Raw genomic sequence first — 26182 nt, 5'->3', positions numbered from 1 at the left:
AAAGAGGAGGTAATATATTTCATTAACTTCGGGGTGTTAACCTTAGGTATGTGGCCTGACAGTAGCTTCTGATGGAAGTGAGGATCACCTTATCCATTGTTTCAAAGAGGGAGAGCCGTGCGTATCTGGGCGAGAGCTGTGTTTAGTGCAAGCAAGGCAGGCAGAGTTAGCAGAGGCTGGAGAGGGAGAAGTGGAGGAGAGCGACGTGGAGGAGGAATTCGCCAATGAACTTGTAATTGAGGATCGCAGGGATGATGATAGTGATGAATAGAGTAATTTTCTATCACATGATTGCAATTGTTTTACAGGGTAGCTTTCATTCTTTCTTGTTGATATGTTTTGGGCAACAAGTTCATATGCTCGATGGATTTTAGCGATAATATTGTTCTGCCCATTGCTGTCACATCGTGCTGTCACATTATGCTGCCAGTAATATAAGACATTTCTTACACTAAATTATTTGTTAAACACATTCGTTTAGGGATAAGTTAACTTGTATTGTTCCTCCCATCGCGGTCACATAGTTTTGTTTTTTATGATTATAATTTTTTTGTAAGCTGGCAATAGCCAAAGACATTTCTTACATTAAATGATTTGTTAAACACATTCAAATTAATTATATATAAAACGTAATATAATGTGGTAACCTCCTACTGTCATGCTTGAATATCTCAACGCTAAATTAAAGGCCTGTCTCTTATAGACGCCTGTCTCAAATACAAGCCGGTGCAGTTCGGCGATTTGGGTAAATAGAAGCCCGGGCTATTATTTGAAGTTTTACGGTATTTTAGTCTGTGTGTATGTATAAAACACGTTTTTGGTCTACCTGGTTTTTAATATTATGATATGATTATATGATAGGACAAACTTTTAAGGACTTTGAAAGATTGCCACAAAAAAACTTAAATGTGGTTATAGGTTATAGGTACAGTTAAAAAACGTTTTATGCAATTTCATGTACAAAACCTTTTTTTTTTTTACGTTGTTGAATTTTATAAAATGTTTTTATTATTATATTGTATTTATTCTATTATATTTTTGAATATTGAATCTGTATATGCCTTGCAATAAATTGAAATACAACAACAGTCATCAGCTTAGTTGTTAGTATTATAAACAAAAACTACAAGTAACATCTTATTACATCAAACAAGTAAACTTTTAACACCTGTTATTTGTTACAAATTGCACCCAAAAATGTTTGAAAATCACCTTTCACTCTTCTCAAACAATTTTGCTCTTATATGAAAGCAACATTTACGTAATTCAATTAATTATTTATTTATTTTTCAACAGGAACACCTGTCTCTAAAAAAGTACATCGTAGACATCATGACTGACAGCAGCGTGCCCTCCGACAGTGCAAAAGAGGGAGAAGAGAGGCAGAAAGCTCGGAAAAAGGCCAAGAAACTGCGGGCACGCATGAACTCAAGGTGATGCGATCACAGTCTCCTCTCTCTTTCTTCTATCTCTCTCTCTCTTGCTCTGTGTGGCTAAAGCGTGGTGTTGCTGCTTGTGAGAGCTTTATGAGTGACAAGGAGATGAAGAGCAGAGGCGATGTGCATCCCGGCTGTCCACACGGCAACACTGATGAGCTTAATTTATGGCCACTCTCTGTGATTGGGGAGGAAAAAGTGAGAATCGATCTGTTAGCAACTCCCATCCACTCCCCCACTTTCACCTGTTAAGAGCTTTTTTCCTAATTGGTTGCCACCATGCTGCCAAAACTGAAGGCTTCTCTAGTGTACAATAGTATGTTAAAGTATGTGTAAAGCATGCCTGTTTTTCTCTCTTCCAACTATTGATTTTTAAATGAAGTATCAAAGAAAATCAATAGTAATCAACAAATAGGAGCAAACGTGTCTCGGTGTCAGATCCTAGACCTGGGCACTATCAATTTTGCCTCCTGTCACAACCGTGTGTGTGTGTGTGTGTGTGTGTGTGTGTGTGTGTGTGAGAGAGAGAGAGAGAGAGAGAGAGGGGTAATGTGGTATGGTTGTTTGTCAGAAATGCTAAAAATGGAATGAACCGTTCCAGAAATGGTTTGTTCAGTGTACAGTCCTAACCCTGGGATGTTTTTGAGAAAACCTTATACATCCATACAAGTTTACATCCAACTGCTAATATAATGACTTCTGTAAGGTGTTTGTTTAATTGCAGCACAATAATGCTTGGGTATTGATTATTTGTCAAATATGGGGAATAAACATAGAAATATCTACAGGTTTGTACATAGAATTTCTGTATTCATGAGTTGCAGTAACATTTGACACTGCAAGATATTTTAATCGTATGTAAAGTAAATGAATACTTTCCAACATAATTCAATTATTTTAATCAGTTTCTACGTTTGTAAATTACAATCTAATAGTGTTATTTTAAGTTATGAAATTTAAGTTGTAGATTTTTCATACATAACTTACAGTACAAATTACTGAGTACCGTAGTTAACTTATAATAAAAAATTTTAGTTGAATTTGATAGTTGAAATTTCAACGTGAATGTATTAAATTATGTTCATAAGTTATAATGATCCATACATTCTCCGAACTGCTTGTCCTATGCAGAAGAGTCGCAGAAGTTATGGTGTTATTTAGTTTTGATGCGTTAGGAAATTTCTGCACTTGTAAGTTTCTCAGCCCTCCCAGGTTGTAATATTTGCTGCTTGGTAGATTACGATATTTGTAAGTTGGAATAAGTAAAAATTTGTAATAACATTACGACTTTCAGAAGTTATATCGAAACTTCAACAAACTCTGTTTCTATTATTGAGATCTGATTTGTTGAGTTGTTATGGTTGCTACATCCGTATTGGTGGCCTTACGGTAATAGTAATTTGCAGGCTTACTCTCTCGCACTCTCTCTATGTGATGTCTACTAACAGTCTCTGAACTTGCAGTGGAGAGGAGACCGGCAGTCTGCACCGCTTCTGAGCTCATTAATACAGAGGTAGCTCAGAGGGCAGAAAACAGCTCTGAGCTTTGCCTGGAAGAGTGACAACATGAGCCTCCTCTGTTCTCTGTCACTCCTGTGCTGAGCCCTGCAACACTCACACGGTGAGGGAAAGAGGGTGAGGAGGAAAGAATGAAAGGGAGAGAACAGGCGCTACACGCTCATAAATCACGGCCGCCCACAGCTCTGGGTTGCCGAGGATGGCGGCTCCACCACAGGGTGGAAATGAGCCGTTTTATAGGAGCACAGTGTGGCGTTTGTAAAACTCTAGAGACCTTTCTCAGCCCTCCCAGGTTGCCCTGTCCCTCAGTGTCATTGTTGAGCCCGCTCAGTCCCTGTTACAGCCATGGCATGGAAAAGGCTATTTAATTTCCTTAGCTGGACCCTGATTTATTCTTCAAATATATGGCTAGTTCTTTGCGTGCAAACGTGTGGTTTTAATTACCATGAAAGTAGCATGTCCGCCCGTGTCAGCTTTGGATGTGGGCTTTAAACTTTCAGAGTCTCTCGCTCTTAACTCTTTCCGTCTCCCTCTGATGGCCCTTTCTCTCTTGCGTATGATGTTCGGCTGGTTGCATTGCTTGTCTTTTCCCCAGGCTTGAGAACAGTGTGCTCTGTGTGTTGGTTTACTTTAGAGGGGGCGGCACACAAAAGACCCCCTGTTCTGCACTCCAAGAGTCCATCGCTTTAGGAGTCAGTGAGGAAGGTAGGGAAGAGTGGGAGGGAACAGAGCTGCGAGGAAAAGCATGATGATCTTGCAATGAGGGCTTCAGTAAACCTGAGCACAGGGTAGGCCAAAATTGTGGGGTCTTAGTCCTGTTTTGGTGTGTATTTGTACCTTTTCAACACATTTATGTTTCCTAAAGGAGTACCAGTAGTATGTCCTGGAAGTACAGTCCTTAACCGTTGGGGTTTTCCTTTGGTAACGTAATGCTGGGAAGTTGCCTGCTGTGAATACTGCACCAGGTCAGGCTCGGCAAAAGGGCACATTTGTTGGATCATGGCGTCCACAAAGGACACACTTGTGATACTTGTGAAATTGGATACCCATATGGTCAGTGTGGCGAAGAACACAAGTCTTCAAGTTCACATCAAGTGTGGCCTTTGGACCCTTTCCATCCTCTTCTGAGTCCAAATGTTGGTGACATTTAGTGATGATAGTTTTTTGCAGCATTAAAGGGAAACCTGCAAAAGCTTCGTTCATTGTAAGTAACATTGAAGTAACAAGAATACTTGGTAACACTTTATTTTGATAGTCCACTTTAGACATTCTACTAGCAGTAAGTAACCTTGCAACTACATGTCAACTAGCAGTTAGTAGAGTATTAGTAGTTTGTCTGCTTAATATCTTCTAACACTTTCTTTGTCAACTTATTGTCAACTTATACTAAGCCTAAACCTACCCCTAACACTAACCCTAAACTTACCCTAACAGTCTACTCTGAGAGATAGTAGACATGTAGTTGCAAATTTCTGAGATTTAGTTGATATGTAGTTGACATGTAGTTACAAAGTTACTTATAGTCCGTAGAATGTCTGAAGTGGACTATCGAAATAAAGTGTAACCGAATACTTTTTGTACGTGAAGAAAACAAAAATAATGGCTTCAACAATTTGTCTCCTCTATGTCTCTCCGCATCACTGTGACGACCTGTTGTATAAAGTCATTATGTATGTTTTCTTCCTGTACAAAAAGTATTGTTGTCTCGTTATAACATTACGGTTGAACCACTGATGGCAGATGGACTTTTCTGATGATGCTTTTATGGACCTTGACGCTGTTATTTACTTGGCAGTCAATGGGATAATCACAAGCCTCCAGGTTTTCATCCAAAATATCTTAAATTGTGTTCCGAAGACGAATTAAGCTTTTATATGTTTTGAATGACATTGGTGTACGTCATAAATTACACCTTTTTTTTTTTTTTTTTTTTCTTGTGAACTTTGGGCATACTTGCAAGTTAAGGTTATTAGACAACAAGTCCACATCAAGTGTTCCAGTTGGAACAGGGCCAAAGTGTCTGAGAATGGTTGGCCACCACTAAACTGCAGCTCCGATAGTTTCAACTTTAAGACACTTGGACTCTGCTTACCTCAGACTTTTATTTACCATCAGGTGCATGTAAATCTTTTTAATCTCGGGATGCATCCAATATTTATTCCACATATAACCCCTTATACATGTTTGTTGAATTTATAGATGGATCCAACCACATTCCTCTCGGTGGATATGTTCCACAGGTCACATTTTTCCCTCCCTTTTCCTCGTCCTTTTATTCATCATCAGTCAAACTGTCTTCCATTTGATTGAGAGCCTCTCAAATCCAATATTAAATATTGCACCGCTGCCCAACCAAATGTTCTCTGTAATTGGGTGTGCCGAACGCCTGAGCCTCCCATAGCACATTTAAAATGGATACACTGTATTTGTTTTCTTTTTTTTATCCGTCAGAAGGCATTGATGGTTTTACAGTCGATTGGGGGAGGGTGATGTCTGCGTCCAGCATGGGCGGAGGTGAATAGTGGGGCACATCGTGATGAATTGATGATTAGCTCTGCATTGTAGCTTTGTAGCTGCCCCCCCTCCACTTATAGCTGGTTACTAATATTTATGGTGCCCGGCCCGTTTAATGGGGCCTGCCTTGTTCAGAGATTGATAGTCTGGCGATTGCCCCTCTGTTTAACCCGTGCAGGCGTAAAGCTGTCAAAGAGGAATATTGTAATCTGGAGGATGAGGACGAGGCCAGGTACGGTTCACAATCTTTCTCCGAGCGCACCACTTCTCAAATATGGAGGCTTGGCGAGCATCGCTTCACTCCTACAAAACAGAGCACATTGAAATCACTGTTTAGAATTTGGAAAGCATGCTCTGCCACTGTCACTCAAAAGAAGACTGGGTTAAACATAACTGTGTTAATAGTCAAGTTATTGTTTAGCATCTTAATAGTCAAGGTTTAGGGTCAAGGGATCATCACATAGCCTTGTTGAATCTCCAAAGTCTCCTGTCCTTTTATACACCATAAATTCATTTGAAGTCACTATTCAAATGAGTGCTATTTAGTGTGATCTATTGCTTCCTACAAATCCGTACTAGAAATGCATCCACCTCAATCCAACATCTACAAAAAAAATGCAATTTCCACTGTTCATTTATTTTTCAGTCATTCATTTATCATGTAATCATCCATTCTGATAATGTTTGTCATTTATTCAATTTAGTCGTTAATTTACTCATTAATTCTGTTTAGTCATTCAAATCTATTATTCATTCATTTAGCTTGCTTAGTCATTTATTCAATTCATTCATTCATTCTGTTTGATTCATTCACTTATTCTTTCAATCTGTTTTAGTCATTCATTCTACTTAAGTAATGTTTATTCATTCATTCTATTATTATTGAGTTCTTCATTCTATTTTATATCATCTAGTTGTTCATTTTTTTTATATTATTTAGTCATTTATGTTATATTATATAAAAAAATATTCAGATCAGACTTCAAAATGTCCTGCTGTGAACAACATTCTTGTTATGCATAATTGGTAGAATTTTCTGCCCTAGCGGAGAAATTAGAATTTGAATAACCGATTATACTTCTTTAAAAAGTCTAAATATATAGAGCTTCCTTAAGATTGAAAAGTTTTTGAAAGTACGTTGATTTGAAAATTACATTTGTTTCTTATTTAGCAGTGTAGACCAATACCAATACCAAATACCAAAATCACTTTCAACTCAAATCAAGATTAAACTATTAAAAGTCTTGTGACCACTCTGCTCTCTGACGTTGTCTTCCGGAAAGAGCTGTCTGAGTTTATCAGCCCCTGAACATCCATCCATCAAGCTTTTTTTTTTGTTTTTTTCTCTCAGGAGCTGATCGATCATCCTTATCTGACGGAATGGGATGTGTGATTGTCAGGAATTTTGCTTGTTGGACCACACCAGCGTGCTAGAGCTGACTGACAGCACACATTTCTTTGGTCCGTGACTCATGAGGGAATGTAGAAGGGGTGATTCACACCAATCGGCCAATCAATCTTATTTATTTTGATTTCTGAACTCAAATAGTGTGGTTATTGGAGAGTTTGGTATTCCCTGCTGTGAAACAACATCATCTACTGTGATACCTCTCTGAAGACTGAGCGTTTGTGACTTGTTCATGCTTGTTAGTTTGTGATTGCTGCTAGTGCGGCCCAAAGACTAAATAAACAGTTTGAGGCTCAGCTTGACCTCTTGACATTTTCTTTGTTCAGCACGTCGTCTTATCTCCTCATGTCTTCAGGCTGACAGCCATCGGACTCCTCTCTGGCTCTCGGTCTATCTTTCTCTTTCTGACAGACTTGTTTGTCTTTCTTTTTCAGGGCTAAGGAGTATGAGACATGCATGGAAGCCAAGACCCAGAGCCCTGACTCTCCTTACAAGGCAAAGTAAGCTCCTTGCTCAACTTTTAAGGATCATATACCCATGCTGAGGTCTTGTACTGAGTTCTCATGTCTTAATGCTGTCTTCTTAAATCCAGGCTTCAGAAATTATGCCAGCACTGGGCTTTCAATAATCAAACCTTTATAGTTTTGCCCATTAGATGCAATGCAATGCAATACTGATATCCAAGCGGTGTTGTCACTAATCTCGTCTTACAGTCTATAATTCTTTCTATTTTATTTTGTGTGGATCAGGTTTGTGCTCTTGCACAATGATAGTAAAACATGAAAGCATGTACACCTGTGTGACATTCCAGCAGTCTCTGAAAAGGGAATAATATTAATTTTTTAAAATAATTTATTTAAAAATAATGTATGGAGTAAGGAGTATGGTTATAGATACAGTGGGACTTGAAAGTTTGGGCACCCCTTGCAGAATCTGTGAAAATATGAGTAATTTTCAAAAAATAAGAGATCTCATTCTAAATGCATGTTATTTTTTATTTAGTACTGTCCTGAGTAAGATATTGTACATAAAAGATATTAACATTTAGTCCACAAGACAAAAAAATTGCTGAAATTATTAAAATAACCCACTCAAAAGTTTGGGAACCCTTGGTTCTTAATACTGTGTGCTGTTACCTGATGATCCTCGACTCTCTTTCTGTTTTGTGATGGTTGTGCATGAGTCCCTTGTTCGTTCTGAACAGTTAAACTGAGCAGCGTTTCTTCAGAAAAATCTTTAAGGTCCTGCAGATTCTTCAGTTTTCCAGCATCTTTGCATATTTGAACCATTTCCAGCAGTGACTGTATGATTTTGAGATGCACTTTATCACACTGAGGACATTTGAGGGACTCAAACACAACTATTAAAAAAGATTCAAACATTCACTGATGCTCCAGAAGGAAACAAGATGCATTAAGAGCTGGGGGTGAAAACTTTTGGAATTGGAAGATCAAGGTAAATTGTACTTAATTTGTGTACCGGGAAACGTACAAGTATCTTCTGTTGCTTACGAAGGGTAGAACTAAATAGAAAAAAATTATATTTCAACAAAATAAAACAAATTTGGCCATCTTCATCGTGTTCAAAAGTTTTCACCCCCCAGCTCTTAATGCATCTTGTTTCCTTCTGGAGCATCAGTGAATGTTTGAGTCTTTTTAAATAGTTGTGTTGAGTGCCTCAGTTGTCCTCAGTGTGAAAAGATGTATCTCAGAATCATACTGTCACTGCTGGAAAGGGTTCAAATATGCAAAGATGCTGGAAAACTGAAGAATCTGCAGGAGCTTAAAGATTTTTCTGAAGAACGCTGCTCAGTTTAACTGTTCAGAACAAACAAGGGACTTATGCACAACCATCACAAAACAGAAAGACATTCGAGGATCATCAGGTAACAGAACACAGTACTAAGAACCAAGGGTTCCCAAACTTTTGAGTGGGGTTATTTTAATAATTTCAGCATTTTTTTTTTTGTTCTGTGGACTAAATGTAAACCTCTTTTATGTACAATATCTTACTCAGGACATTACTAAGTAAAATATAACATGCATTCAGTATGATCTCTCTTATTTTTTGAAAATTACTCGCATTTTCACAGATTCTACAAAGGGTGCCCAAACTTTCGAGCCCCACTGTAAATATATAGTGCACATAATTAGGTGAAACTTGCAGGTTCGGTGTTAATATTTAACAAAACTTTTACAAATATTTCTCTTTAATTGAAAGAAATTTGAAATATAAATATTAATTAAAAACTTACTAAAATTCTTTACTAAACTTGCTAAAAAATAATAAAATTTCAATAAAGCAAATTAAAGCTAAATACAAATTTAAAAAAGCATGTAACAAACTTACTAAAATTAAAATGTAAACTGAAAATTTAAAAAATGTACTGTAATATACTATTAAAATTGTTTTTTTACATAGAGTTCATTATATTGGAAAATCTTTCAAATTTTTCCATTTTCAAATAGTGTAAATGTTGTGTTTTATGCATGCTCTATGTATTAAATTAATATCATAAATATGTGACGTAATCCATGCCAATAACATTTTTTTTATCAATTATATTTTAATTTCTAATTATTATAATAACTGTCATTTTATATATTCAGGTAAAATTATTGTATAATATATTTAATGATGCTGAGTTGTTTTTAAGTTTAAATCGGGGTCGTTTAAAGGTGGTACAAAAAATAACAAACAAATTTAAGATACCTGGGTATATAAATACCTTAGGATTCAAACATTTATTTTCACAATCCAATAGTAAGTATAAGGGAGCAGAAATGCTCAATTAAAATAAGGCTGTGTTTTTAGTAATTATTCTTGTTTTGACCCAGGTTTTTGACCCAGTTGTGTGTGTGTGTGTTTGCTTCCAGGCTTCAGCGTCTAGTAAAGGATCTAGTAAAGCAGCAGCAGGGGCAGGACAGTGGCCAGTGGGCCAGTAACAAAGTGTCTGGCCTGGACAGAACCCTGGGAGAAATCTCCCGCATTCTGGAGAAACAGGTTTGTACATATATCTCATAATCTGTCTCTCATGTCTATTCTGATGTCCCACTAGTGGGACTTGTCTTCTTAAATAATATTCCTGAAAAGACTCCAGAACTTCAGTTCAGAACGAGAAAGCAGGAGATACCAGTAATGACTAAATGGATATATGATGTCTGCTGTTTAAACTGCTGTTTATCTGTTCATCTTTACTACTACACAGTCACACCAGCATTCTTCTGGGACAGTAAGCATCTGAGCAGTGTTCAGACCAGTTTATATCAGTGACTTGGGGGGATTATTGTCTGAAGTCTAGTCTATGTGGATTGTGAGTCTGTGTGTGTGTGTGTGGATTTGACTTGAAGATAAGCCTCTAGGCTGCTCTCAACACCGACTCCCCTGAACCGCCGGCTTTGGCTGCCGTCCTCCCCGTCTCGCAGTCTATGCAGAGTATCGCTTTCCATCCCCAACTCTCTGCCCTCGGTTATTTGGTAATGAGGGCCAGGTTAGGTGCTTGTTTTCATTGCTGCAGATGTTATTAATTGGCGGAGATCCCCGTTTGTCAAACAGGCGAACATGTTTCCGAGCATTTGGCTGGCTACTGTTGTGCATTGTGGCTTTTATACAAAAATATGTTGGTTTTTCAAAAGTAAACATGATCCAAACGACTTAAGTTATAAAGCAGGAAAGCTGATTGAAGATGCATTTTGGCAATCACTCAAGTTTTTTTAGTATTATCCCATAACAGAGCTCTACTAATATCCCACAATTCAAAGAGCTGGAAGATTATATCCATCAATTATAAAAGAGGTGATGACTTTTGACATATTTGATAATGTTTTAAAAGATAAACAGTTCTGAAATTCAATTCAGCTGTTCATTTAAAAAGTTTGATGATTGTGTTTCCCTGATAGCCAAATGTACTTTTGTAATCCATTGCATATTGTTTGCTAAAGCATTGCGTAATGTTATCTTGTAATTAGTAAAGTGCCTGAATTTAGTGTTTGTGTATGATGAACTGCATTTTCCAAAGAAACTCATAGTTGACTAATGTCTTAACTGGAACCCCTGTATAATTAGACTGGTTTCAGGTTCACTTGACCCCAGTTGAACCTTTGGGGCTGTTTACACGACATGTTTTTGCATCCAATAATGGCTAAATAGAGTGAAACCGTGCAGGAGAATTAAGACGCAATTAAAACTCGGACGCTCGAAACGCTGTGTGTGTCACTCAAAAAGAGTCTTCTAAAGGCCCATTCACACCAAACTATAATTATAAAGTTTTAACAATCCTTCTAATTCTAGAAGAATAGGGAAGTCCGCACCACAACTATAACGTTAACGCCACAGAAGAATAAAATCATTGGAATCCTGCTGATGAGTCATTAAAAACAGGCATTCAGAATCCACCTGACTGCACTTCCACTAAAGTTAACAAACTATAAAACCTAGTCTAGTCACCTTGACTAATCAACTAGTCAGTATTTGGTCAACCATAGTACCCCATCTCTAGTATATACCTCTAGATCAAGGAGAAATGGATTGGTGACACGTCACATTTTGGTAATGAAACAGGACATTTATGGTTTCTGTTGGTGCCATTCCGTAATACACTCATCAAATGAAGGGATGTGTGTTTGTGGGTGGGTGGATGGTGCATTGATGGTGTGCTTGTATTGACTAGTGGGAGGAGATGTGGGTTGTTAATGGTCTTTCTGGAGGGAGAGGAGAAAGTTAAGAGAGACAGGAAAGGGTGGTAAAGCTGAGCTAATGGGTGAGGAAGAGGGCTGAAAGAGGGGAGGAGAGCAGATCATAAGCTGCTAGATTAGAGTGAAGGGGACGAAACGATCAGTTAAAATTAACTCGGCAGATTCTTTTAACAACCTGTTTATTAAACCTTATATCTAGCAAGGTAGGTCTGAGGTTATTTAACACTTACGATATAACCAACATTCTTCAGATTCCCTTTAACAGATTTTCTCAGATCAGGCCTTGTCATCTCATCACACTTTCCAGGCCCTGTATTGCTTAGAAGTGTCTCTGAATGACAGCTTCTATCAAGAACATGAGTACATTTCTTGTGTACGGTCCCTAAGGCCTCCTACACAAACTCGTTCTGGAGATTTCCACAGAGACCTTGCTTTAAAGAACTCCCGCCGTCTTTGTTTTTGTAAGTCGCCGGGACGGTGAAGTGCTTGTGGAAATGTCAGCTCCTCGGGCTCTTTCTTGTGGCCTTTTGGGAATAAGACTCTCTCTTAAGAGTACAGTATCTGGACTTCATTTAGACTGTCAGTCACAGCTGTGGATTCCTGAAACCCGGTTCCTGCAGTGTCCACCTAAGGTCTGCACACCACCAAACTGGGCAAGTCTGCAAACTCTAGTTGTCGAGGCAATTCTGCCTGTAATCCCAGGACAAAGTCAAATAAATACTTGTCTCCATCTTTATTGGGAGTCTGCGTACACCCCTTCCCCCTCAGTGTCACCTCAAGTCAAGAACGCTTAGATTATTTGACCTAACAAGCATCTCTCATGTCACTGACTCACCTACAGATTTGTTTTTTTTCCTCATACCCATATCTGATTCAGTCTCCACTTTCTCCACTAATTCCTCGAACAACACCAGACTGTCCGCTCCCTGTCTAGCCCCTAAAGCAGTGCGGCCTCCCCCACTCCTAGTTCCTCATGCTGACTTTGCTTGGGCACAGTCTCCGACCTTTGCCCGCCTCTCCCTCTGAGCCCTCTAATGGTTTATTTTGTGTCAAACTAGGTTTCAGTTTGTCTCCGGGAGAACTGGCTGATCGAAGAGCCTTTTTTCCCTTCTTGTCGTTCAGGAATATTCAGGGGAGTTTCTTGTTCCTCTTACCTTAGCAGAATGAGCTCACGTATTTACATTTTGCCATGGAGTGTTTGTCACTGCTTTCAAATAAAGAACAGGCCAAGATCGACTGCCTTTATGACACTTGAGGGACTCTCAGGCACATTCTGGCCCTGCTGGGCCAGCCAGTATTTACATTTTCATTTGCCAGCTGTCAGGGGTTGGCTCCCCTTGGTGGCCAACTGGTGGCTAACTGTACCTGATCAGGAGGCCCAAGGCTGTGGAAAGAGGCGCCAAGGGGCCCTTCCAGCAATGTACTTGCACTCAATCCATGTTTGATGACCTGGGATGGAGAAAGGATCCAGCAAATGTTGGCGGAAGCCTTGGTTGAGAGTGGAGAAGAACATTAGTGATTGACTCCGTCAGTGTTGCTTGAAGATTATTAAGCAAGAGGTTAAGTCTGATGTCCAATCCAATAGTTGGCCAAACCTTTACCTTCTGCCATATGTTTGATTCATTCTCGGATTGTATATAGGAGTGGTTCCCGACCTTGAAACTGGACTACTCCGAATAATGCACCTTTTAGATGTCTCTGTAATCAAACACATCTAATTCAACTCACTAGAAGAAACTCCAAGACAAGAAATAGGTGTGTAAGATAAGGGTGATCTCAAAATGTAAAGTGTTGGGGTACTCGAAAGCCCAAAGTTGGGAACCACTGAGGCAAGTTGAATAAAATTAGCCTCTGTAGTAAACCTTGTCTCTTTGGAGAAGAACTAGCAGTTAGCCAAGAGGTAATAAGTCTTATTTTTCAGTTTCAAATAATAAAATATAGGTTTTTATGTAGCCAACTAACAAAAATACAAAAAATTACCAATCTTAAAGAAAATTAGACTTGTAAGGCTAGTGTAAGCATTTATTGCAACCAATCTCTGGTCTTTTGTTTTAATTCATAAACATTCATATCATTCAAAACAACAAAAACACATACTTCAAGTATATTTCTAATCTTTCAAGTACATTTCAAATTTATAAAAAAAAAAAAAAATTGTCTTCAACCTAAAATACCAAACAACACGAGGGAAAAAGTGTAGTTGTTGGTTTTAGGATCATTGAAATGCATGACAAAAACTACATTTTTCAACAAGCCTCTTCATAAAGATGTGTGAGGTGATTGGGTGTTGTCTCTGCTGCTGAGGGACAGGTCGAGCTTTAGGAATTAGCTAGTTAGTTTAAAAAAAAAACATGAACATAGTTTTACATTCCTTCACCATGTGCTGTCAGTAAGGTAATTTTCAAACCCTAATTGCCTAGTAATTCTATTGTTCCACTTGGCTGTTGCTTGTGACTGTAAGAGAGTAGAGGATTCACGTTTCCCCTTCAGGTGCACGTTTGACAGCTAATAGAAGAGTTAGAAATCCATGGTTGAAAGAATTGCCCTTGGGTGGCTGATTTTTGGATATCAGCTTGATATTTGAACTAATAATGCAGTGTGGTTTTCCATGTTCTCAGTCAGGGGTTAAAAGAATCACACCATGAGTGAACTTGGCAGTTTGTATATTCCAGAGTTAAAGGTTTATGATTCTGGCATGCACAGCATTTCTTGCTGATTTTGGGTTATGCAGCATGTACTGTGATTCCAGTTTGTAACTTACATTATTTAAAATTCCCAAGGTTCTTTTTGATAATCTTCACTTATTTCCAATGATCAGTTGGTTTCTATTGTTATCCTAAAACTGAACCCTTCCTCCTAAATTGTTTCTTGCTCCCACAAATTGTCTTCCAGTGTGTACTTAAATGTGTGCTATTAAATGCTATTAAACATTGTAAAAACGAACTTATTGCTAAACTGTCTGCAGTGCTCTTGATGTGGTTTACAGCTCTTTTCCTTTGTCAGCACAGGCCTCTTCACTAAATGGGATCAGTGTTTATGCTTCTTTGTGTATTTCTATACTTCTTTTTGAGAACAAAACAAAGACTTGTACCCCGTCTGCATGCCAGCTCTCTTATCCATTCTGAGATTTGGAGCTGTCACTGTAACTGGAGGGGGCATGTTTACATCATTGCGCCACTTGCCAAAAGATGGATGGGCCTAAGACGGAACCTTGGTGAACCCCTCCGTCAATGAACGCCCCAGCCAGTTGTTCTCCATCTGTTGAAAGAAGGGGGATGCAGCATTTTAGGAGCGTTCCCCTCCCCCTGACTTTTTATGTCAGCTAATTAGAGTGGTTTGTAAGAGTTGAACACGCAGACACATCCAGCCCTCCCTCCCACTTAACGTGTACCCCACACCCAAACCCTTGTCCTGGCCGGCCAGTGGGAAGCGCAGCTGCCTGGACCTTTGATTAGCCTTACCTAAAATGGCCACTCTTGTTAGTAATTGGATAAGATTGTTCAAGCCGTATAATTTACATTTACTCTGCACCCTCCCTCCTCCCTAACCATCTGATCTGTCTTCAGGTCTTCTGTTTGAATTCCCTATTAGAAAAATGCAAGCTCTCATCCTATTATAGTGTCAGTGAAGTGTTTGTTGAAGGAGGTCAGTACACCAGGCGAATACAACAGTACTCTGTGCAGAATCAAGGATTAGTACCAGCTTTGCACATCACTTCCAAGCATGTTTTTTTATGACATGCCATGTTATGTTTTGTCATATTACAGTCTGCCTCGATGATTAATGTGATTGCATAGTATCGTGACCAAGTTCACAGATGAATTCCGAGTGGAGACACCACACCAAGTAGCTTTATTTAACACTGATGCTGAACTGTTACTGTACATACTGCTTTTGAACCAACTTTAGCAAGCATCTGTTATTCTTATAAGCATCTTATATTCATGAAGCACTTTAAATATTTTGAGCAGTTGGCATAATTTTATTTATTAAATTTTACTCATTTTTTTCTGTGTTGTTTGTAGTGGCAGAAAATTGCTCGAGTGGAACACAGTGACTCCTTAGTTATGTAAAATACAAATTACATGTTAACACATTATTCCTGCTATTGTAGAGGCATGCTGGTCACAAATAAATAAACATTTGGGTTGCTTGTCTGATGTGGCCTGTTGAAAATCAGTATCAATGCCAGATGATCATTGAGAATGGGAAGCCCCTGGCAACATGTTAAAGTTGCATTTTTGGTAACTCTGTGCAGAAGTGCACAAAAGTAGATGTCATTTAGAAGATTTGCTTTAATATATTACTTTTTACTGCTCCGTCTGTTGCCCAAACAAGGCCTTTCTCCTTACTTTCCATATTTTATTAATTTGATTCCTTGCTAAGCATGTATTTCGTTAAACTCTTTGTATCTTTCTTCACAATCTAATGTTTATCATCTCATCTTCAATCCCTTTTCTGAACTCCTTCAGATTCCAGATCCTTTACTCAGCATGGGGATCTGTCAATAACCAGAAAGGGCAAGGTGAGACACCTCCCTCTGGACGGAGTTCCACACCCCATCAATGTACAGGCCCCAGCTAACCCCTCCAAATGCCTCTTAAATAGGCCACCATGAGCGGCCAACCCTCCTGCCTCTGGAGTATTAGACAGGGCTGTACTGATGGATTTGCTGCGAACCCACTCGATTTACTGCTGCGACCTGGGTTCGTCCTCACGCTATAGGCAGCGAGGCTCCATGGCCGTCTTCACCTAGCTGTCAGTGAGCTTTTCTTAATCCCAGCCGCTGTTCAAGCGTGCTTCGCCTTTGGTGTATCTGACAACAAGCTTGTTCCAATCTCTTAACTCTGGCAGAGGTTCAGCCTTCTCTTTGCCACCGGATCTCCAGGAATGAGTCTTTGGCGGCACTTTTGATTGACAGGAGAGGAGCTTATATGTAATTTTGCAAAGCGCTTCCTCTGTTTGCTGCTCAATATGTTCAGGCTTGTTGGCAGCCCCCGCCATCCCCTGAACAAAAACATCTTGAAGTGCCTGACTTTGAGTGCCGTCACATAGCATACGAGAATCTGACCTCATTATATGGAGTAGGTGCAACATTCTCTGTTCCCTTCTTCTTTTCTTTGCTCTTCGATCCTCCAAATGAATGACTCAACTGCTGTCAGTTTTAAATTCAGAGTTGTTGATTTATGTGTCGTTTTGTGGCAACATTGGGGTCGAACTCATCGCCAACCTCTGAGGCTCTTACTTCCTTTTCTCAAAGTAAGGGAACTGGGGAATTTGGACTCTAAACCTTATGACTCATTTAAAGGGGTTCCACTTTGAACTTTAAAGAATTTTATGATGCAAGTAAAAATGTCCCCTCTGTAAACAGTTTGATTTGAGAAGCACGTCAGTTAAATGACTGTTTTACGTCTCTTCTTGCTCAAAGACGCTCATTCACTCCGTATGAGTTTCAGGCACTGTTTGGTTGACCCTCCTTTTAAAAGTTTTATGGCTGATATCTATGATAACCAACAACTGAAGGTTGCATTTGAACCTTGACAATTATAAAATCCTGAAATAACGTCAAATGCATGCAGGTCAATGACGTAATGCTCATATTTTTTGTCGTACAGTATCTGTTAATGTTTTGAAAATGTCCGTTTTATTCACAAAGTTACTGAATACTTTTTATTTATTGAATTTCTTTTTCTTTTTTTTTCTTTTTTAATTAACATTTTTATTTTCACAGTTTTTATGCGGAGGCATACAGTTGTCCTGATATCATATTGTAGGAAAAATCTTAAGTAGCTTGGCATAAGTTGTTATTATTATTTGGATGTTTATCATCATCTGCATGTTGGTTACACCACATGACGTTGATTTGGCAAACAGTTTTTGCAAATATTAGAAAGTTAATTGTTAATATTTATTTTTTTAAGAGATAATGTTTAACTTATTAATATTTGAAAAACTGTTTGCAAAATCGACGTCATGTGGTGTAACCATACATGAATCATAAGGAATATCAGATAATTTGGCCTTTTTATGAAAAGGCAAGGTTAGTTTAAATTATAAATCGTGCTGGAAAATGATTAATCACATCCAAAATAAAGGTTTTTGTTTGTATAATATATGTGTGTATGGTGTATATTTCTAATAATGTTTATATAAAGACAAACACATACAGCATATACATGTATTTTAGTGTATATATTTATATCCATGTAATGTTTATTTTATAGATAGATAGATAGATAGATAGATATACACACATACATACATAATAAACATACAAAGTACACACACACACATGTACACAAAATCTATTTTGGATTCGATTAATCGTTGCCCAGTACTAAATGTAAAATGTAATGTGTTGTAACTCTCTAAAAGCAATTATTTATGAATTAATTCATGATGCTTGAAAAAAAAAATTATTCGAAAAATATATATAAAATTTATATTTATTAATTATAATTAATATTCACTTTCAAGTGCGTATTCGCACAAGAAACATATAGCGTTTTACATGGTTGTACCACATGACATTTCTTAGAATCATTCAATTGAAACTTGTTAAAAATGGTACAGGTTTTTCAAATCACTTAATGACATTGAAAAGATCACATTACTAGGAACTTTGTGCATGTATTTTAAATTAATTTAAATTAAAAAGAAAAAAAAGTTTTTCTTTTTCTCTCAACAGTCGTTGACTCATGCACACTGTTGGCTCGGTTGTGAATTTGTGACGTAAAAGGTTTTTTGTCCAGTCTAAATTTTGACTCATTCTATGTATTCCCTAAGCTCTTCTTTGTCAAACCAGACCACCCCTGCTTTGTGTGCAGATATGCGCGTTTGTTGTCTTGCATTGGTTTTTGGTTGCTGTGGGGGGGGGGTGGGGGGGCTGTGAAGGGTTGTGCACTTTTGAGATTTAGCAGGAATTCTTTGGGGATCACTTTGCTTCAAATTTCACTCCAGGTCCCCTCTAGAAAGCAGGAGGTGGGCAACGAGAGGATACCACCAATGCCAAAACAATGCGATACTTGAGTCTGCTCGCCTCTCCATGTTTCTGACTGTTTCTCTCTCTTGTCCCTATCTCTCTTTTTCAGAATAATGCAGATCAGGTAGCGTTTCAGGTAGGAGGGGGTTTGTCCGCACTGGAACAGATCCTACAGGTTGTCATCGCGGCCTCCAGTCCCACAGCAGTCCCTCGTATTCCTCTCAAGTGAGTACCAGCTTAAAAGCACAGGCACAACTTCACACAATATCTTTTCTTGCTTTATTTTGTTAAGATGAACTGTGTTTTTCCAAGGCATTGTTAGATGCCAGCAAAGCTATGCAAAGATTTGATTTCAAAAACAGTATCACAGCTATTAAACTATATCTTGGTATGATGTTACATCTGTATTTAACCTCTGAATGATCTCAAGGTAAAAAGCTAAGGCTGCTAATGTCTGTTTTGTGGTGTCTGTGCTTTAAAATAAAATTCTGATCTTAATTCAAGTGATGAAGGATTTCGGAAGCCTGACAGTAATCAGTGTTGAGTACTGCTGCCTGCTTTTAAAGGTTTCAAAATGATTAACAGCTGAAAACATTTGTTAACATCTAGAAAAGTAATCATTTATATTACTTCAATAAACTAATTGACACAGTTACACTACTTATTACAATTTAAACAAGGTAACTTGTAATCTGTAACCTGTTCACAATTTCAAAGTGACCTTCCCAACACTATTTATATGTGACCCTGGAGCACAAAACCAGTCTTAGGTCGATGGGGTATATTTGTAGCAATAGCAAAACAAAACACATTGTATGGGTCAAAATGATTGATTTTTATTTTATGCCAAAAAACATTAGGATATTAAGTAAAGATCATGTTCCATAGATATTACTCCTGTCGTAAATATATCAAAACTTCATTTTTGATTAGTAGTATGCATTGCTAAGCACTTCATTTGGATTTTTTTTCAGATTCCAGATTTTCAAATAGTTGTATCTCGGCCAAATATTGCCCGATCCTAACAAACCATCCATCAGTGGAAAGCTTATTTATTCAGCTTTCAGATGATGTATACATCACCATTTTGCTAAAATTACACTTAAGACTGGTTTTGTGCTGCAGGGTCACACATATAAAGCTATTTGTTAATTGTATGTAATTTTATTATTCACCTTAACGTTGTTTTTATAAATTGGACTCATAAATCATGTGACACAATGCAATGCCACTTTTTGTCAGTTGTATTAGATGCTTTTTAAATCTAATTCTGCCACTTTAATATAATAATCTAATATATAAATAATTTATCTTCAATTTTTTGCTTTACTCAGCCAATTTTAATATGTTGTTTATGCGATTAATTGTGAATAATTAATATTAGCACATTTAAAAATAGTTGTGTCCCTTCTAAAATCAAATATGCGCAGTCTTTTTTTTTTTTTTTTTTTAGAAATCCTATATTTGGCCTTTTTTACCTCTATCAGTGATGGTAATAAATGATGATGAAATTGGCAGGATTGGGATCAGTAAACCAATCATTTCCCTTCTTTCCAGCGCTCTGCATCACAATAAATTTATAATGAATGAGAATGTGCCTCGTTTAGAAAATAAAAAGCGTCGCTTTTGAATCATCCATTTTGCACTCTTCCCTTGGCCCCTTACTGGTATACAGAAAACACATTTGTCCTATCCGTCACTTGGAAATGGGAGTCGGGTTTGAATAGTGGGTCTGGAACCAGTGGCGTTGGCCAGTAGATAACCTCAGAGAGCGGCTGTTTTCACTAGAGAGAGCTCCTAATGGACTTCAATAGCCTCTTTGCCTTCCTCATTAGCATTTGCTGTTTTCCAAATCTCCCTTAATGGAGAAATGCTACTTATATTTATAATGCTTTTACAGGCCATCTAGTGTTTATTGATTTTTCTCTCTCATACTTTCACTCTCGTTCTCTGCGCCTCCTTGTCGTTCAGTCATTAATTCCGGAAGATTTGAAGTGGGCCTTAATATTATAATGAATTTTTATGAACTTCGGTTTTTGAAGAGGTTGAAACTGCATCGCGTTCGACTCGAGGATTAGTTCACCCATTAGTAACATGCTAGTGTCACTACAAACCCAAATTTCGTTCTTCTTTCTGGAACGCGAAAGGAGAATTTTTTTTTTACAAACGGGTCCCAGCGTTCCACGCGTTTACACTAAATGGGTACTGGAGCTTTAATGTTTAAAAAATTAACAAAAAACATCATTAAAGTATTTAATATAACTATATTGCAAGTTACGTAAACGTGCATTCGCTTTTTATAAAAAAAAAAAAAAAAAAAAAAAAAACGGACAAAAAATAGTTTTTTTGTTCTTTTGAGTTGGATCTTTTGAACGAATCAGTTGATTCAGTTCACAAAACCTAAATGTAATCAGACCGATTCAGCTGGACTCGTTGATCCAGTCATAGTGGTTAACAGCTCACTGGAGGAGAAAATTTTTTGTGAATTATGATTACATTTCGGTCTGTTCCTCACATAAAATTATCAGTATTTGAAAAGACTTCAAATAGAAAGCATATGGAATACTTCTATGTTCTTTTGCATCCTTTATTGATTTTGAAAGCTGCAGTCCTCATAGAAAAGACTGAGCAGCACGTTCTTAAAAAAAAATCTTTTGTGTTCCAATGGAAGAAAAACATGAGGGTGAGTAAATTATTGGCAGTTTTAGTTTTTTTTTGTGAACTGTTACTTTAACCTGTGTGTGTTTGTGGCATGTTGGGTCAGGCTGTGCAAACACATCCAGCGCTATCCTCCTCTCTCTTTTTTTGAAAGATCCACTTGACACGCTCAGGAGGAGGTAAAGATCTCTGAGGCATTTCTGTCATTCTCCCACGTCCTGTCCAATCAAACGCTGAAGTAGTCTCTCTCGGAGGATAAAAGAGTCGCCACACTTTCATGACTGAGCTTCAGCCCTGTCTTGACTTGTTGAAAAGTCTCTCTGCCAAGCATGAAGCAAAGTACAATGGCTCTCCTTAGATCCAAATGATCAGTAAATAAGTGTTTGACTGTCTAATGTCCCATGCTGTGTCAGTGCAAGCTAATGCTTTTATACAAAATCATTTTTAAATTCAACTATACACAACTAGGATTGGGAAATATAGAGCGGATCATTTAAATTTTTATAATTTCAGTCTGTCTCAATAGATTTCAGCATTATAAAAATCATGTTGATATTAATGTATTTGCTTAATATAATAATAATAATAATTGTTAAAGTAATACATTTTTACAAAGTTAACACAAGGGGGATTTAATAATTTCTTTTATATGCCCAAATATACAGAAAAAGCTTAATTTTATTTTTAATGAAAATGATATTTATATAAATAATAGTGATAGTAATTTAGATAATAAAACGAAAAAAAAAAAAAATTCTAATTCAACTGTACACCGATAGTGCAGGATGATACTAATATTACTTTAACCTTTCTTAATGTTTCAGTATTATATCTTGATATTTATATATAATAACTCAATATAATATTAAGGGTTTTTCTTTTAAGTAATTATGCAGTGCTCTTTTCTCACAATTTTCTCAATATAAACATTTTATTTATAAAGTATTTTATATTTTCTTTAATTTGCCTCAATAAAACAATCAACAATAAACAGCAATGTTAAGCACTATATGTACATGAACATATAATAATAATAATAATTATTATTATTATTATTATTATACTTGGGTTTAAAACAAAAAGAGAGATAGTTGTGCTACTTATGTTTCCATGCATTTATACATACGTACACTACTTTTAGATTTTTTTTAATAGTAATTTGTCAAATTAATATGAATTAATCTCTCGATTTTAATATTCAGTGTAATTTTGTCAACTTGGTTAAAACACAACAGGTTTGTTTTTTTGTTTTTCTTCTACTTTCTTTCTTTCGGTGTCCTAAATTTAGTGTCTCCTTCTTTAATCACGTCATCTGTCTTCTTATCACTCTCTCTGTGTCCCAAGGCCATACAGTGCTGGAGCTGTGATAACCTTTAAGGAGTCCGATTATTCCTGCGTGTTTCCACTAGCTTCTCACAGACGTGAGTGGAGCTCCAGGCTGTTGATGGCGCTGCCTGGCCGGTCGCTGTGGGACAGGTGGAAAATGTCCAAAAATCATCCCCATCATTGTTAGCAAGTTCTGGGAAATTACATAAACGGAAAAACCGCAAAAAAGCTCTTAAATAGCAGACTGCTGCAGTTTTGCAAATAATTTATTAAATTTCCACAAAAATTGCAAGCTTAGACAATCACTGGAAGACAGTCTGTCTCCATAAATTCTTGTCAGCGGTGACTTTTGCTATGGCACCAGGTGTCTGTGAAGGGCAGGGCGCAAGCAAATGTGTGCTAATCGTTCCCCCTCATCTGCACGCTATAATGGTTTGCTCAGAGGCTAACCCTTACAGCAGCGCTAGTTTATCTATTTACTGTAATGCTGCATATCGATCGCCTCCTTTCAGATAAGCTGAGTGATTTACAAAAAAGAACAACTACGGAGATGCCGCTGTAATATTACCCTCATGGGAGAAGGATTCCATCTTGTTAGCATTACATTAATGGGCTAATTCCACAGTGAGGCTCCGTTAATGTCCCTGTGCAACCCTGCGGCTTGGAGCTGAGTGTTTTGGAGGGAATCGACGGCTAAGAAGGAAATGGGGTCGGATGTCTGGAGCAGGAAGGCCATTTTGTTTGCATGAGTAAACCAAGGATAGTGAGCCGGCCCAGGAAACTCATTCAGCAACCTGAACATTAACCTGCTCATCAGCTTGTAAATATTACAAGATTTTGATGTGAAAGGGAGCATGAAATGATCAGGTCGATCAATGCTTGTGCGTTTGATTCATGTTGCAATTGTCAAATGCTTGTTAGATTTTTTTATTATGATTATAAGCTTTTTTTATATTATAGTTTAGTTTAGAAATTAAATTATTCAAATAAATTAAAGTTATTTAATTTTCATTATAGAAAACTTTAAATTGGGAAATCTGAGTTCCCTTAACTGTTATAATATATAATATAATATACACTCACTGGCCACTTTATTAGGTACACCTTGCTAGTACTGGGTTGGAGCTGCCTTTATTCTTCATGGCAAAGATTCAACAAGGTGTTGGAAACATTCCCCCAGAGATCAGAGTCACTCAAATCCCCTTTCTTCCCCGTTCTGATGCTTATTTTGGAATTCCGCAAGTCGTCTTCACCACATCTAGATGCATTCAGTTGCGGCCATGTGATGGGCTGATAAGCAATTTGTGTTACCTAACTATATATAAATATAAAATACAAAAAAATATATATATATATATATATATATATATATATATATATATATATATATATATATATATATATATATATATATATATATAAACTTGTTTTTTGTAACACAAATTGCTTATCAGCCACATGGCCAGTTAATTAATTTAATATATAAACATAACATTTTTCATAAATATATACATGCATGTGTTTGTATTTGTATATACATATGTACAGTATAAACATATATTGTGTAAACAAAAAACTTATTTTGGGTGTGATTTAATCACGATGAATAATTTGACCACTTATATATATATAAATTCAGTTAATATTTATGGGGAAGAATTTATGTTCAAGAACGGAGATGTGGATTTGAGATTGGGGTCACTATTTAAGGACTGGTCTGTGATGACATTGCAAACAATGTATTTAGTGACATTTCAACCTTTAAATCAGTAGAAGACTATGCATTACTTTCAAAATGCATAGGGGATGACCAATCTCAAAACTATTATTTTCAGTTGCTGTTAGAGCTAGTTGAATGCTCTGAGTTAGTTTATGGCATTTGGCTTCCATAATGACTGCTGTGTTATAGATTATGGGCAAAAATGAATTTCATTCAGCATTAAGACTCAAACCTCTACTCTTCCAAAACCACATTTGTCCGGGACCAGGTGGTCAGGTTCACTGTTATTAAGAATTTATATTTACACTTAGACTTAACTGAGCTTTGCCGTTTATCAGGAAAAGACAAGTCCCATTGTCTCCCAGTAGGGGTCACTGCTGAGGAGGATAGTGGGAAGTCCGTGCTGTAAGTTGGGCACTGGACCAGACTGCTGTCAGCGCACAGTCACCTCTCTTACAGAATGGAGCTTAATCCAGTCACACTCATCCCTAGAGCCTCACACACACTCACAAGTCCACAGGTCACTCCTAAATGAGTTTCACAAATGACTTTTACTAAAACTACTCCTTCTGAACAGCAACAGGAAATCACTAAGGTCTTACACAGATTGGTGTAATTTAGGAGCACTTGTGGCTACTAAACTGATTGCACTACTCGGTTCAATTCTGGCTGTCTCACTTTTCTAAGTGGAAGTGAACGCATTGATGCGCCACTGCCTGTCACCTCAACCTCTGTGTCACATGATGACTAAATGTTCCAAGTGAGAGCTTCTCGCAAACTCTCTCCAAGTGGTTTCATTTCAGGATGCCATTATGTGGCATGTCTATCTGCGTGCATGTGTGTGTGCACGCTGTGTGTTGCGCCAGGACTTTTGCCCCAGCTTATGGCCAGCCTTTTGTGGAACAGCTGCTTGAATGGGTGGCTTGGAATCATTCAGGATATCAGGAAAGATCAACGGTAGAATCAAATTAAATGTCATTTGGATTGAAAGGAAGTATTGTTTGTCAGGTGCATTTGCTTGTCACCTTTTCTCATTGGCTCCAGATACCTTTTCTGTCCCTTAAAGTTTTTTTTTCCTGTTTAAAAATCAGGTATAGAAGTTATCCTGGCAGTCAAAGACTTACCTTACCTTTTACACCAGGAGCATGTAGTTCTGCTGCTGGAGGCCATTTTACAGCAGAGATTAACTGTAGCCCTAATTAAACACCTCTGAACCAACTAATCAAGGTCTTTAGAAACACTAGAAACTTTCAGGCAGATGTGTCCGAGCTAAACTTAAAAACGTGGCCCTCTAGAAGCAGGTTTGGACACTCCTGTCTTACACTTTCCTCACTAGGTATAATATGGCACAAGCATAATAGATAAAAGCATATACCTTGAATGCACTGACAGTTAATTTGAATAAAAGCGTGAAATGCAAATATAGGGATTATGCTGACAGATTTGGAAAGGTGAACTACAGGCCCAAGTGAGCCTATTTTCCTGCTTGATAGCCAATTTACATGGATGACACTCCAAGACCTTTACATATCACACCATTTGTGTTACCGGCCATGTCCAGGTTCGTTTGTGCAGTACTTTAAATGGTATGAAATTATAGCTTTACCTTCTTAAAGGATGTTCAATTTGTGTCTAAGGGCAAGATCATGCCAATGTTTCTTGCAGAGAAACGTCAACTTTAGGCCAGACAGACAGTCTAGGGGCGTTCTCCCCCTCATCTTGAATTCTTCTTAGCCATCTGCTTCCCTGTCTCTGAGCTAGCCTATGGATTTCAGAATGGGTTAATTCAGTTCCAGAGGTCAGTCCAGTGACCCTCATCCAGGCCAGAGGCCACCCAAGCTGAGAAGCACCCCTCAGGGGATGAGGTGAATGGGGATAGAGAAAGGCAAGGTGTAGAGGACGGAGCCCTGTGGCACACCTTAAGCAA

The 26182-nt window shown here is 37.7% G+C and overlaps 1 protein-coding gene across 7 annotated transcripts in view; it reads left to right on the top strand.

The window, feature by feature from the left end:
• LOC128014560 (S phase cyclin A-associated protein in the endoplasmic reticulum) overlaps positions 1 to 26182 on the top strand; it is a 121684-nt gene that overhangs the window by 42183 nt on the left and 53319 nt on the right. For all 7 annotated transcript variants that reach the window (XR_008183577.1, XM_052598213.1, XM_052598216.1 and 4 more), the window contains 4 exons: positions 1297 to 1433; positions 7310 to 7375; positions 9752 to 9878; positions 18661 to 18776. Coding sequence is in view for 6 of the 7 variants with exons in the window: in XM_052598213.1 (XP_052454173.1) it covers positions 1297 to 1433; positions 7310 to 7375; positions 9752 to 9878; positions 18661 to 18776 (446 nt within the window). In the remaining variant the exon portion in view is untranslated. The remainder of the gene's footprint in view (positions 1 to 1296; positions 1434 to 7309; positions 7376 to 9751; positions 9879 to 18660; positions 18777 to 26182) is intronic.

This window comes from Carassius gibelio, chromosome B25 (assembly GCF_023724105.1).
Source record: "Carassius gibelio isolate Cgi1373 ecotype wild population from Czech Republic chromosome B25, carGib1.2-hapl.c, whole genome shotgun sequence".
NCBI classification, from domain to species: Eukaryota; Metazoa; Chordata; class Actinopteri; order Cypriniformes; family Cyprinidae; genus Carassius; species Carassius gibelio.
Note: the sequence above shows the minus strand (reverse complement) of the source record. Positions and strands in the feature narration are given on the sequence as shown.